The 16,407-nt window shown below is 34.2% G+C and overlaps 1 protein-coding gene and 2 non-coding genes across 3 annotated transcripts in view; 2 read left to right on the top strand and 1 right to left on the bottom strand.

The window, feature by feature from the left end:
* The window catches only part of LOC140048502 (protein dachsous-like), a 67,569-nt gene extending 62,107 nt beyond the window's left edge, over positions 1-5,462 (bottom strand). The window contains exon 1 of the mRNA XM_072093233.1: positions 3,236-5,462. Within this exon, the coding sequence (XP_071949334.1) occupies positions 3,236-5,035 (1,800 nt within the window). The 5' untranslated portion in view covers positions 5,036-5,462. The remainder of the gene's footprint in view (positions 1-3,235) is intronic.
* A 4,918-nt stretch (positions 5,463-10,380) lies between these two features.
* On the top strand, positions 10,381-10,452 carry Trnaq-uug (transfer RNA glutamine (anticodon UUG)). Its single transcript has one exon. It is a non-coding gene; the product is annotated as a tRNA-Gln (tRNA).
* A 5,321-nt stretch (positions 10,453-15,773) lies between these two features.
* Trnan-guu (transfer RNA asparagine (anticodon GUU)) lies at positions 15,774-15,847 on the top strand. Its single transcript has one exon. It is a non-coding gene; the product is annotated as a tRNA-Asn (tRNA).
* The last annotated feature ends 560 nt before the right edge of the window (positions 15,848-16,407 follow it).

Genomic DNA, 16,407 nt, shown 5'->3' on the forward strand with positions numbered 1-16,407 from the left:
CAATTTGACAGGAAAGTTGTTAAAGACTTTTATATATTGCAAGTCACTCCATATAGCGACTACTGTACAAAAATCACATACTGTACTGTCCTGTATCTCTATTATTCACTGTATAACAGCATTTAGAGGAAAAAATAAGAGCTTTTTCCCTTGTTTTCACAAATGGTGGGTTATTTTGTAAATGGAAATACTGTATATAGAGTTAGTGTAAACTGTATTTAAATATAAAATATATAATATAATATATATAGTATAAAGTACTGGAGACTCTAAAGTTAGGAGAAATGCATATAAGAGGTTTCAATTCTTTCTGAACAGAATTATTCACCCATTCTTAAATTTGCCTTTTGATTATGAGGGTTTAAAATATGTTGAAACTCAATTAACAATGAAACCTAATATCCTATGTAAGTTTGATTCTGTAAGGCTTAAACATTTTCAGTGTGTGCCTTTGTGAGAATTAACTATAGAAATCCCTGTATATATAACAATACTTGCTCTTAACAATGTTGATGCAATTTACAGTGCTCTACAATAGCCATGAATTCAATCCTAATATTGTTAGTCAGTATTTAAGACTGAATCACAAAGCCTATCACTCAGTGTATATACAATTGCTGTATCGTCTCAGCTGCCTTGTGAAATAAATTGTCTGTTTTAGGTAATTATTCATTCATTTTTTTCACAAATGTTAGATGGTAAAACGTTGAAGATAAATAAATCATTTGATAGTTTCAGAGCTTGTATCAAAGAATTACAATGAATCTTAAAACACATTAATAAATTCATGATGGCTGTCTAAAAGGGTAATCAATCACCCATATTTTAACCATTGGAAGAAGGTAACAATATTGAGGAGATAATAAATCAATTATCAATCAAGTCATTGCATGTCAATCAAAAAAGAATCCTTACAAAATGGAGGAAATTGCTTAATCTTTTTTGGTTACATAAATCAGGACTGGCAGGCATATATACCACCCTACAGTATAGGTTCTGTAACCTGAATATAAGCTCACCCTTAGGTGACATCACTCATCACGCAGTATTAAGGGCTAGTGGCTGTATTCACCATTCACACTTACAGTAGTAGGCTAAGGGAAACACCCTTAAAATTAAAAAAATCATCTATATAAATGAATAAAGTTTAAGTGAAATACTTAATATTTAAGGGAAATATCTCACTTATCAGTGTGATTGGTTAATATGGCCACAGGCACTAATACTGTAAAATTATAAACACCCGTACATTACTGTACATTTAATAGTTTTGTGTATCAAAATTTATTGGATACAGTAGTCCTAAACTGTGTTTACAAACAATATTTATTTATCTCTTTAAAGCCCCCTTCCCTACGTTTTTTAGATCTAATTTAAGATCACAAACTATATTTAATGTAAAAATAATACTATATGGTCCTATTGCGATAACTTTTTTCGTCTTTAAACGGTTAAAAATGTGAAAAATAAGTCGATTCTAATAATTATAGCGGCCCGCTATAAATCCCAGAATGCATTGCGCGCGGATTGATATTTTTGTTTTTCACCTGTAATTCGCCCACTTTTCGATCGATCGTGAGGCCAAAACAAATGGAAGACTCCTAACTTTTCAGCAAAAATACCGGGTTTTCCCCAATTTGTATCAACGGAGTCTGGCAAAAATAGAAAGACAATTAATGCAGCAACTATACAACGTCAGGCTAGGTATATAGCTAGCGTACGATGTTCGTACGTTACCGATGTTTACCAGCTAGGCCTACAAAACTAAGCCTAGCTACAGTAGGCTAGGCCTAAGACCGTCCACGAGAGGTCGATCGCCGCAAGCTACTTCGGTAGTGCATTGTTTCTCACTTTTTATCATAATTTACCATAAAACGTACATTTAAGACAAGGAATGACATGGTTTAATGTTTTTAAAGTGATATATATGTATTATTTTCCAAAAAACGTCCAAAATTGCAGGGAAGGGTCTTTAACTTTTACTTCTTGTATTCCTATTTCTTTCTATTACTTATTTCTACTGTACTTTACATGGTTTTTTTTTTTTGTATTTTGGAAGAAAAACGATATTGCAAATTATATTATTATTAAGCTACTGTAGTCTGACTCAATGCCTAACTGTATTCTCTTAAAATGTGTAGGCCTAATAGGACAAAACAATTCCTTGAAGGACCTGCTTACATTTGTATAACACAAAAACAAAAGCTTCTGTTTAGTATCTCCTTCTTGGAATTCTCCATGAAAAGCCAATTGGTTTGAAGTGCATCTATAACATTTGTATGGATAGTCAATAATGAATAGGAATTGTGTTCTCTCTGATGCACAGTAAATGAGCCAGTGAAGAGTATTCTTTTGGTATGTTTTAGTACTAAATAAGTATTGTACAGTAATACTCAATGTTTTATGTATTAAATTGAAGAAATAAATAATAACTTGATAAAGATGTTTTAAAGTAATTTCCTGGTGTTACAAATACTTTTGGAAACATTTTCTTTGATGTTGGAAGTGTGTAATCTATAGAATAGAAAATAGTTAGCACCTTTGTTTTTGACAAAAGATACATTCTTTGGCCTGTATTTCTGAATGCTTAAACAAGATTTTGATCCAATTTATTTATTGTCTTGAATTAAAGACAGACTACAATATGAACTAATTGTAGGTGCCTTTGATGTTGCCTGCATTTTAATCAGGAACAATAGCATCTTGTTTTACTGTTCTTAATTTATAAGTACTGTACTACCTGCACAAAGTTCAATCTTAAAAACAATAACCAGTATGTGTGATTTTTACAACATGTTACTGTAGTGTAGGGTGCCACTGTACAGTACTTGAAAGACTAAATTTAGATGGTAATTTACACTGTAAATCTATGAATTTTTTTTTATCATAACGTAATAAACACACATAAATATATACAGTAATTATACATTCATGAAGAATATATATTAATATCAAGCATTTTTCAGTACTCTAAACTACAATAAAAGTCTTCAAAATAGTTTTTGTCCTGTTGTAGTTTCCCATGTTGACCTGTTTTCATTTTTAGTTTTATGGGCTGCTTCACACAATCTTTACTTTTCTGGAATTTTTCCCCTCTTACAGTAGTTTAATCAAATTACAGTATTGTTAATAATATGATGAACTTATAAGAGAAATAAATGTAACTTTGAATGATTGAATTTGCTTTTTTACTGTACTTTATTAATAGTTATAAAATAATTAAATTCAAACTAACCTCAAATAAACAAGTGCCAACATTCACACTTTCAAGAACATTATGACTGTACGAAGAAGGATCAAACTGTGGTTGATTATCATTCACATCACGTATAGTCACGTGAACCAACACACTGGAAGACATTGAAGGTGTTCCCATATCAGTTGCTACGACGGTAAGATTTACGACTGGCGCAACCTCACGATCAATTTCTGTGTCCGTTGTAACTAGTCCAGAGTTGGGATCGATGTGGAACCAATTTGATTGCGGCCCAGTTGTTATGCTGTATGTAATTTGAGCATTAATTCCTGCGTCTGCATCGGTTGCTTGTACTTGGGTCACAAACGTGCCGGGGTCGGCCACCTCTTGAATATTAGGGTCATATTGAGATGGATCAAATACAGGCGGGTTATCATTAACGTCTAATATCTCCAAAATGAAATTTTTCTGTGCATTGAGTGGAGGAATTCCATAATCATTCGCAAAAATTGTCAAATTATACGAAGCTACTTCTTCACGATCAAGAATACGTTTCACACAGACCAAGTAGATTATGCTGTCTTGTGTTTCGACACCGAAATTACCATCGCCCCCGGACAAGGTGACACTGACATTTGTCAGTTCCGCTTCATCGGGATCGTTTACCGAAACCCTCCCAATATAATCACCCGGTTCAGCATCTTCTGAAATTTTAGGCTCGCCGTTTTCCCCGAAAAACAATATGTAGATTGTTGGGGCTCCCTCATTGATATTTGTCACAGTTATGGTTACAAATGCTGTATTTTCCAATTGTTCTGGGGAGCTATCTTTAGCGACGACAATAATCTCATGAGTTGCTTGAGTTTCGTAATCAAGAGGTTTATTTAAGTATAAATCACCTGTCACTGGATCAATTCTGAATATTTCATCCGTATCACTTTGTCTTCTGTTGATCTCGTAAACAATCTGTCCATTTAGACCTTCATCAAGATCCATCGCGGTAACAGATAAAATCTTTGTATTGACAGGTGTGCTTTCGTTCACCGTTGCAGAATAACTCGTCAATAAAAACATTGGCGCGTTATCGTTTACGTCTTCAACATTTATGGTAAGCGTAGTAGTCCCACTAAGCACTGGATCGCCACCGTCGTAAGCAGCTATGACCAGCGTATATTGTGGAACTCTCTCACGATCCAATTCTGCAACTAGTTCAAGATCTAATATCAGCGTATCTTCATTTGGAAGCGATTTTGATGATAAATTAAAAGTCCCTTCATCATTTCCTGATAAAATTTCATATCTCTGTACGGTGTACTCGGCACTAGAATCCGCGTCTGTTGCATAATCAATATTTAAGCGTGTTAATGGTGTAGATTCAGAAAGGTTTAAAACGGAAGAGGGACTTAAAAATATTGGAGCATTATCATTTACATCTTTGATATTAATTAGTACTTGTATATTATTACCAAAATCATTAAAAACAATGAAGGTACAAGAGGCAATAGTCTCTCTATCAAGTACAGCGTTTGTTTTAAATGTTCCATCAGTTTCTTCAAAAGAAATATACGATTGACAATTTGAAATATCAAATCCATTTGCATATGGTGGATTGCCTAATGCTCCAATAACTGTGTTTGCTGGCTGCCCCTCTTCTATCTCAAATGTAACATCCTGCTGGCTATTAGTTCTAGCAATCAATATTGCTAGGAAATAAAATATAATGGAAGACTTCCTATTAAAAAAAAACTTTAAAGGATGATGACAACAAATCATAGACGACATCTTGCTGAAATTTGGTTTTTGTTGAGTGCACAAAAATGTTTGGTTTCTTTTCATCATAAACCCATAACGTTTTTCCTGTTGTTACGGTGGAAGTTTATAAACAATTTCAATTTTCTTGACAGCAAATAAATCCGTTGATAAATATGTACATAAATATCCTTAAACAAATGTGTGCTATAAATTCCACCAGGCTATACTACGAAGCCGCACTTGGATTGGAAGATCGGCTTAAAACTACTCAAACCCCACGACAGTGGTGGTGTACGCCGCTACAATTACATTATTGTCTGCTTCAATTTGGTACGTGCTTAGCTAAAACTTCTCCTCACTTTTCCATTCGAAAGGCAGCAAATACTTACAAAAGTACTTATATTCGAATTACAATAATCAAGACATCGAGTGTTTTATGAAGTACAATCCTTAATAGTTTAATTTATACATTAACTTCTTACTTCTTCTTACAATCCATCCAGGCACGATCGCTCTCAACAATACCATTCGTTCTCTAACGAACCGAACCACCAAACACAGCTTGCTTGACAGTTGATTTGCATGACAGAGGCCAAAAAGCGGCCTATTCAAAAGAGTCAACCAAGTTAAGAGAATAGCAGAATGATCAGCATCAACTGCGAAAGTAGGATAGAGGGCGTTAAGTGATTAAATCGCACTACCACTATCTCTCAAGGAACGATTTATTTGGTTAGTAGGGCTAATATATTTATATTATATTATTTATCAAAAGGCAAATTACTGAAAAAGTGACAATGTTGTGGGTATCAGTGACTGGATCTCAATGAAGATACAAAAGAAAAAGCGAAAAGCTAAATCAAAACGATAAGTAAAACAGCCAGAAAAGTAATTATATTATTTACATTTACTTAGCCTTCAGGCTAACATAATTTATGTAAGAACGCACCGTGGCGATTTGGCACCAGTGGAGCACAGCAAATAAGTTACTGAATGTTAACATCTTTTCTAGTGGATCCAATTTGGCGCCAGTAGTGGAGCACAAATAATCACATACAAAAACATCGAGAAAAAATACTTCTGAAAATACTTCAAAAATATTTCAAACTTCCAGTTATATAGCCCAGCTAACAATTTAACGTTCAAATAACGTTAGCTAAATGTTACGGTTACGTTTTTTTGAATGTTTTGAAATAACGTTTGACCCTTTGTGACGTCCGGAGAACGTTATAACTAACGTTAGTTTAACTTTTAAACAACGTTCAGCGAACGTTAGTTGAATGTTACAGTTTATGTTTTTTTAATGTTTTGAAATAACGTTCAAATAACATTCAGATGTGGACCCTTTGTGACGTCCGGAGAACGTTATAACTAACGTTAGTTTAACTTTTAAACAACGTTCAGCGAATGTTAGTTGAATGTTACAGTTTATGTTTTTTTAATGTTTTGAAATAACGTTCAAATAACATTCAGATGTGGACCCTTTGTGACGTCCGGAGAACGTCAAAACTGACGTTAGTTCAATGTTCAGTCAACGTTCAGCGAACGTTAGTTGAATGTTACCGTTTATGTTTTTTGAATGTTTTGAAATAACGTTCAAATAACATTAAGTTGTGGACCCTTTTTGACGTCAGCTGAACGTTATGACTAACGTAGTTTTAACCCTCGAACAACGTTCACAGAACGTTGAGTCCAATGTTCACCAAACGTTAGCTGAATATTACCATTACGTATTTTGAATGTTTAGAAATAACATTCAAATAACGTGAACCCTTTTTGACGTCCGTTAAACGTTATTGTTAACGTTGGGTTTAACCTTGAAGTAACGTTCACTGACGTTATTGAAGACACTCAACGTTGCTGAATTTGTCTGTTACAGTGGCCATTGCCAAACAGCTGTTTCGATGTACTAATTTCGGAACCAATCTCGCATCTCACGGTCACCATAACAAAATCATTAAACAATAAGAATAAAAAATACTCAACCTGTATTAATTAAAAGAAATTATTTATTTATAAAGTATTAATTGAATTTATCATACAAAAACAATCAAACAGTGATTTTTAGTATGTACCTATTGAGCTGTTTATCTACTTTTAGGTTCACTAGCAAATATACCCGCGCGCCCCAGGGCGGGTTTCAAAATTAGTTTAAAGCTTTCTCAGTACATAACACCCGACCCCAGTGTCTCCCTATACTCACCAACCTCCAGCCCTCTTCAATAACACCTCACACTCTTTTTTTAAAACAAATACTTCCCAGGAAAAATTTCAATTCAACTTTAGGGGTAGGGGTGTACATAGCTATGATAGGTGTATGATTTAAGTACGTTGTAAACTGTAAAAATGAATAGGTGTCATATTGGCTGATAATTAAAATATCTAATTTTGATACTGCGTCCCCAGCCTTCTTTCTCCTCTCACCATCCCAACCACAATCAACAAACCTTAACTCCTCCCATGGACAGTTCAAATGTAGTAACTTTTCCTATTACAATTCCAATCATATAGACTACTTCATTATGCCAATATTTTCGCTCCTTCTCCTCCCCTCCAAACACACCCCAGATACTGGGTGATGTGTTTAAGACGATTCCAGTACAAATTATGTTAGCCAGCACTCCCAATCCATAATCCCTCAGAAGCAGTTTTCAAAAAAGCAGTTTAAAACATTCCCAATACAGTTTCGGACATGGTGATAAGCTTACATCCCCACCTCAAACTCCATTCCCCTTCCCAGGAATAATTAAAATACATTATCCAACTACAATTCTGGTCAATTTGATAGCCAACTACCCCTAGCCTAACCAAAATCCCCACAACCTTCTGAACCTCAACTCCCACACCCTATCTAACCAAATCCCCGGATTTTTGCAATGTCGTTTAAAACCTTCCGAGTACATTTGCTATAATTTTGATACCCTATATGTATGGTTTCATGCAGAAACAGAAATTTGTATAACGAACAAACATCGAAAATGGACCATTTCGATCCTAGATGGCGGATGATGTTCAAATATAGTAGTAGAACACAGTAACAGTAAAGAACGTGTGTATGTTCACACAGGAAATGGATGTCTGTAATGAGACAATCCAAGAGACCGATACATAGCTGGATGTGGTTAAAGTACTTTGCTAAATGTGTAATTCTATGGTCACTATAATAATACGTCTAGATATCACTGTAATAATACGTCTAGACGTCACTGTAATGATACGTCTAGACGTCACTGTAATAATACGTCTAGACGTCACTGTAATAATACGTCTAGACGTCACTGTAATAATACGTCTAGACGTCACTGTAATAATACTTCTAGACGTCACTGTAATAATACGTCTAGACGTCACTGTAATAATACGTCTAGACGTCACTGTAATAATAATACGTCTAGACGTCACTTTAATAATACGTCTAGACGTCACTATAATAATACGCCTAGACGTCACTATAATAATAACATAATAAAAATGCAACATTGTGGCGTGTTGACCGCGAATGACTAACAATACCATCTTTCCCACTACACCTGCACAACTATTGCATAACAACGCACGACATACCAAACCGTTTCGTACACCTGTAATGAAAATATAAAATTCTTTTTTTTTTATTGAGGGCGGCAAACATAACATTTACGAGATCGAATACAGGTTGAAAAAGGAAATAAAATTAAAAAAAATAAAATCTTAAATGTGCTCTCCCTGCCTCAGCGCTAAGGCCCTGCCACAGCCTTTTGGGGTCGTTTCCAACACATCACCAGATGCATTGATGTTGTCGCCTCATGATGTGTGGTGGAAAGGGGGACGTATAATTCTGTGAACCCCAAACACAGTGGCCGCATGCCTTTAACTCTATTCCACCGACCAGCGTGGGAATCGAACCTACGACATACGTGTTGTGAACACGACGCTCAGGTGACTGAGCTAACTGATCATTTTGGTTTTAACAAGGTTAATGTGATATTTATAATAAAATGATGAATTACGTAATACACGTATAAATAGACTATTATCAGCTGTTTAGTCATGTACTACTTTGTGGTCTAACGGGTCATGCTCAGCTTTGGGTGCTGTAAGCTCTAGTAGATTGGGTTCGAACCTCTACGGATATTTTTTTTTTTAATAAAAAATAAAAAAATAAATAAAATAATGAATATGAATATACCACTGTGCTCAATTGAAACCAATTTAGCACCAGGGAAGCAAATTGTATTAACATACAAAATATATTAAAATTCAGTGACTGGACCAGTTGCCGTAGTACTATTTCTATTTCCGAAGTAAATAAAGGCATAAATGGCGCTCCGTAGAGAAGTAGAGAACGCTCCATTGTCAGAATGAGGCTCTGAATATACCTCAAAACCTACCTCCTTGATTTGATTTTGTTTAGCGCCCTCAAGCATGAAGTTATTGCGAATCGCGCGTACACGTTGTTACGCCAACAACCGGAAGTGCGACTACCGGAAACGCGTATCCTACGCACACACAATATCGGAAACGCGGTAGTCATGGTATCCAACAACAATATGTAAACATTGTAAACGCGCACTAGCCTTTTTTTAACACGATATTGAAAATAATTATATTTTTCTTTTAAAAAAAGGCCTTCACAATACAATACAAGGTACCCAGGTCCATTTCTATATGACTTCTATGACTTTCTATAGACTAAAAATATTAATCATTAGTTGATTAAAATGGACTGATGAAATTGATTAACTCCTGATGTTTTTTAAACCAAGAACTGCAACCTCTTATTAAAATTAATTACTTAAAGAATACCCGATCAATAAATTTATATTTTATGATGAAATAAAGGAATACTCAGGGAAGAGTAGGGAATACACATGGAGATATCAGCAAACCAATTGGTTCTCGCTCGGACGACGCTACGCAAGGACGAAGCGCAACGCAAGCGAGTTGACCGATTATCATACAAAGTTACAGATTTGACCAATCACAAGCGGTGAATTAATAAGTTGTATGCTTACGTTACGATTTCGCTTACAGTCTTTTTGTTGCGTCCTCTAGTGGAGATCAACTCAGCCAGTCAACGTGCTTGGCCTGCCCCAGAAGCATCTCAGCTTAATTGCACTCACTTAAAAACCAGTTACTTAAGCAAACACTAGGACTAGTTAAGAACTAGTTAAGTTTCCAAACGGCAAACTTGTATTGACACAATTAGGCAGTTTGTTGCATCTTCGCTGACCACGACATATGCCATCGTGTTTAAACTAAATCTGAAGTGGTCAGATCAGTTGCTAAGTTAAACACTTGAAACATTTACAAAATTGAGAAGGAAGTGTATGCAAATAGTACAATTTTGTGACGTATTATAGGCCTAGACGTTCAGGATTTCTTTTAATGTTAAATTGTTAAAACAATAACTACATTATTCGTTTATTGATCCTGCGCAATTTGATTGATAAGCTGGTTCTATGGTGTAATGGTTAGCACTCTGGACTTTGAATCCAGCGATCCGAGTTCAAGTCTCGGTAGAACCTCATTTTTTAGGGGAAGCTGACTCATTTTTTAGTTACAGCGATGTATTTTGCTTTAGCTTCCCCTTGCCCAGCATTTTTTCATCTCTTTTATATATATATATATATATTTATATTGTTATATTGTTATACTTGCACTGATGAAGGGCTAGTGTTGCCCGAAAGCTCTGCTAACCTTTCTGGCTTTTTTACTTATCGTTTTGATTTAGCTTTTCGCTTTTTTTTGTATCTTCATTGAGATCATGCAATAATTGGCTGATCGACAATCAACTTTCGCTTCATATGGGTAAGACCGAATGCATCCTGTTTGGTTCTAAACGTAGATTAAGCAAAGTAAACGAATTCTATATTGATTGCTTTGGAACGACTATAAATGGATCAAAATCTATCAAATACCTAGGTATTGAGATTGACCAAAATGTATCAGGTGACGTCATTGCCCGCTCTGTTATAAACAAAGCAAACGGCAGACTGAAATTTCTGTACCGACAATCATCATTTCTTAATTCACATTGTCGCAAAATTCTTAGTTTTGCTTTAATCCAACCGATGTTCGATTATTCGGTTTGCTCATGGTCTTCTACGGTAAATAAAAATTTAAAATCAAAATTACAAACGACTCAAAACAAAATGGTTCGTTTTATAAAAAAGTTAGGTCCCCGATCTCATGTTGGTCAATCTCAGCTAAACGACGTTGGTATGTTAAAAGTCCAAGACCGTGTCGAATTTCTTAGAGTCTGTCATGTTTTTAAAATATATAATCAGTGTTGTCCACCTTTTATGCAATCGTTTTATTAGAATTTCAGACAGTCATAATTACAATACTAGGGGATGCAATTTTAATTTTAGAATCCCAACTATCAAGCCAATGGCACATGTGACCTTTTTTTACAATGCTATTAAAGAATGGAATAATTTACCAATTAACATTAAGGAATCACAAACTGTTTGTTGTTTTAAAAGTAAAGTTAAAAAGTATCTACAGGAACGTTCACTAGCTCTAGAAACTATTTAATTAGCGCTTCTTCTTTTTTCGATTGTCCTTTTTGCTGTTTTTTGTAATTTTTATATGTTGCTTTGTTTGTCTTTTTTGCTGTTCTTTCAAAGGACCTCATTGGAAACAAGTCCGTAGAGGACTTTTATGAGTTATCCTTGGCATCCTTGTTTTATATTGGTATTTTTATATTTGCCAATTTTAATTGTATGTCTGTGATATTTTATGTACTGATGCCGAAATAAATCAAATCAAATCAAATCAAATCATCCAGCCACTGATATCCACAGCATTGTCATTTTGTATCTCCATTGCGATCCAGCCACTGATACCCACAGCATTGTCATTTTTTCAGTAATTTGCCTTTGGATTTATATCTATATTGTATTTATTTTATGCTGGTCGAATAAATAAACGGAACAAAAACGAAATTTTCTCATTCGATTTTTGTCTTTTTCTAGGAGCCTTTTTCTTCTTAATATCTCTACTCCGTTATTAGAACAAATTCGATGGGATATAGAGAATTCCTATATTGTATTAATAATTATTATTTCAACACATTTCGTATATTCATATTATATATACATTATATTATGTATATTCAATAAGTATAATTACTTTTAAAAACAAGAGAGGAACAAAAATCTTCGAATGTGACGCAATTGTGTCTGACTTTGTGGCCTTCGGATGTTGAGTATTGAGGCTTGGTCCACACTTGGACCCAACGCAAGGACATACACACAACGCAAGTAATTTGACCAATCACAATAAACTATTTGAATGACACGTCACTTTCGATTGGTCAACATACTTTTGCGCGTACTTCACTGCGTTGCGTCTAAACAAGATCCAATCTTGCAATTTCCTCAAATCATTAAGAAGAATTACTTTAAAATGTATTAAGAATAACTTGTATGTAACATTCTAGAAACATTGTCAACTGAGTTATTGATCTGTGGATAGAGGACGCTTGAAGAGTGCAGCGAGGCGTGTGATTCGATGACGGGATGGGTCGAGAGTGACACGCGAAAGTTGATTCTAGCTAAATGTTTGTTGTTCCAAATTTAGCCGAACTGGGAAATATAATAATCTAATTATGTGATTAAAAGCAATTAATCAAGATGAACTATTTAGAATTTACGAATCAAGGGACTTACAGAGCAATGGCATAGGAAGTGGTTGTACAAATTGTTTGATTCAAATGGTAATGATGATGACGATGATGATGATTATGATGATGATGATGAGGATGATCAAGACGAGGATGATGATCATGATGATCATGACGATGATGATCATCATGATGATCATCATGATCATGACGATGATGATGATCATGATGCTGATCATGATGATCGTAATGATGATGATGATGATGATCATGACGATGATGATGATCATGACGATGATGATGATCGTGATGATGATCATGATCCTGATGATGATGATGATGATGATGATGATGATGATAGTGATAATGACGTTGATGATTTCGAAGACTGCTCCACCTCTATATGAATCTGCCTATGGATGTTGATAATCAAAGAATAGCAGGCTAATGTGATGATTATGACGTCACTGAAGGTAGATAATATATTTAGATGGTGGTGAATAATTGTTTGTGATTGTATATTAACTATTATGATGACTGAGTGGTAATGAATATATGAGGATGATGATGATGATGAAAGATTATTCCAATGTATTGTTTAAAGATGTATTGTCCATGTAAATTAATTGTTGTTTTATCCTATTTTTGGTAAAAGTGAATAACTATTATGTGACATTAAAATGACATATTAAACACAATTTAGAAAAAAAAAATTTTTCCTGGGACAATATATCTTCAATATGTTCATCATTTTGCTATTCATTAATCACAGCATAGCTCATATAACACACATGCGCACAAGGTTACATCCCCAATTTTGAACGATTGGTTACAGACGACTACTTGTTTATTCATTTTATTTCAGACAAATCACTGCACATAATGGTTGTTGAAAATGTCGTGTATTTAACAAGAGGAATACCATAGTGACGTTTTTATAATGAGGCCAGGCCATGTGCTGTGTTTTTAGACGAGCAGCGATGCGCGCTTCACGATTCATTGTTGCATGCACTTTTTCGATGGAAATAAATTGAATTATAAGAAATTCGAACTTGGTTGCTTTTAGCTCTGTTTACACGAGATGAAATTGGCAACGATATCAAAACAGGAGGAATAGCATGCTATGCGTCTCCTCTTCAATTTCATATCATAAGAAGTTAATCCACATGGCCATAATGTATTTATTTTAATTTATTATTTGTCCACTACTACAAGTCTTAATCCACGAACTTTATTGCTTAAGAAATTAAAAATGACTTTTGGTTTTATTAGGTCTACATATATTAATATAATCAATAATGTGATATATTAATATAATCAATAATGTGATATATTAATTAAGTTGATATTGTTATCAATAAAGCATCATCATTTTGAAACTGAAAGTTTTAATGTTTAACAAAAATAATTAGGCCTACTGTAGCCTATACTTCATTTGATTTATTTTCATCTGCTTAAAATGCATACACAGATAATGAAAAGATATACAGACAAATAACAGTGGAGTTTACAGTGAGGAGACTAAGATAAAGAACATATCAACTTTGTTGTGGTCCACCAGTCAAAGTTTCGATTTTTTAAATGTTTAGCTAATAAAGTATTATGTATGAAACACCGTGTTTGCCAAAATGTTTATCTTGTGACCATGATATTAAGTTGAATCATGGTACAAAATTCACTGCACTCGTCCCATCTCCTTTTATCAATATAATTAAACAAAAGTAAAATCGAAACACAAACAAAAACAAAACTCATCAGAGACAAAGAGACAGGAACTTATTTTTCAATTGGGGAAGGGGCCCTGATTCTGACATGCTCATTTAATGATCCACTGTTCTACAAGGGATAATTTAAAAACCATAAGCACATTGATGTTCGTTTCCTTATTTCAAAAGTTCTGTCTACACTATAAAACTTTATTTGTCAATACATATGATGATGTCATATTACTACCATATTTGTGCATATCACTACCTAATATATGTGCATATCACTACCATATTTGGGCACATAGACGGAGCCTTAGTCGAGGTAAATTGAAAATGAGATTACGTTCATAATGTCACTGTCCATGACCTTCTTTTTCCAATAGCACTTTTGAATATTAACGAATTGATTCCTATTTTGAGGAAATAGATAATTGTAATGTGTTCCTAAATTAGTGGTAGGCATAGAAAGTGTAGACACAGGTATATGCTTTGCGAATTCCCCTGTCGTAGGCTTAACACCATACCATGTCCGTAATTGATGTCATTTTCTAACGAGCAAATCCGGAAATTACCCAAGAATAATACTATGACCTAACAAATGAAATTAACCCACTTTTAAAACAAAAATAAGCATGAACACGTAGAATAAAACCCGTGTTTTTCGCGTAACAAAATCAATCGATGCTTTTGTACAGACGTAATATGCGCGTTGCTTACTTCATACCAATCAGACGTTGAAAGGTAATTTGTACTCCTCCTGGGTAAAGCTCTTTATTAAAATCAACGTTGTATCACTTAAAGACCTTTGGGAAATCAACCCCCGGGATGTTAATTCACTTTGGACAAAATCTGTAGGCAGTCTCGTAGCAACCTTATGGTTTATGTTATTGTCCTCAGATATAACAATTCTATGATGTTAGCTCATGGAGGAATGGTTAACTAAAGACAGTGATACCAACCTAGATACGAAGGCCTAGACATTACAATGCATTACTATGTAAAATGCACAGGTTTAATAAGTTACGATTTGTTATTACAACAAGTTTGCTAATTTATTTATACAAACATTTCAATATTTTATTGACTTTTAATTTATTTGTATATATGTATATACTTTAAAAAAAACATTATCTGAAATAATACAAAATAATTAAAATAATAATAATATAATATTACAAAATCGCAATTATACATTTATTTTTAAAAACCACACACAAGAGAGAACAATCTAAACTATGTTTTATTTTATTATGTACATGGTGTATTTAAAAAACATTAATTTTAAAAGTTACCGGATGTTGAAATGCCCGGTACTGAAAACGCTATCTCTAACAATAATATTAGAAATCGCAATTATAAATTTTTTTTTTTTTAAACACCACACACAAGACAGGACAATCTAAACAATTGTCGTAATTGTTGAACTCTTCACAACAAAAACGTAATTAATGGTTGATAAGTGAATTGAGGATTTCAGTTTATAATAAAATAAAATACAGTAATCATGAATGTCTCTGTGGCGCAATCGGTTAGCGCGTTCGGCTGTTAACCGAAAGGTTGGTGGTTCAAGCCCACCCAGGGACGATATGGTTTTACTCAATTTCTATTTCATTTTTTATATAAACTTCATAAATTCCAAACCATAAATTAACCTGACCAATGTCTCTGTGGCGCAATCGGTTAGCGCGTCCGACTGTTAAACGAAAGGTTGGTGGTGCAAGCCCACCTATAGGGACGAGATTTTTTGCGTAATTTCACAATTTTTCAAGAGTTGAAAATAATATCAATAAAATAAAGGAATAAATAAATAACTATTTATTAAGTATGGTGAGAATGTGTCGCTTAAATGATATCAAGATTAAAATATCTTGATATCATCTCTGTTCCCACAATGCTTAAGTTAAGTCGTATACAATTCTTTCACAATATCACCCTATCATGTATGGACCCATCTGTTATACGGGAAAGGCCAGTCACATAAAGCGTGAAAACATTATATGCTCACCCCGAGCGGGAATTTTAGCCGTGAGTTTTCGTAAGCCTATTTAAGCAATACTTAACGCATCACTTGTCTGCTATCTAAGTCGACGGACCAAGTCCCTGTGTTTAATTTTACTAAATGTTACTAGGCCTTGGTCTCCAAA

The sequence above is a fragment of the Antedon mediterranea genome, chromosome 5, assembly GCF_964355755.1.
Source record: "Antedon mediterranea chromosome 5, ecAntMedi1.1, whole genome shotgun sequence".
NCBI lineage: Eukaryota > Metazoa > Echinodermata > Crinoidea > Comatulida > Antedonidae > Antedon > Antedon mediterranea.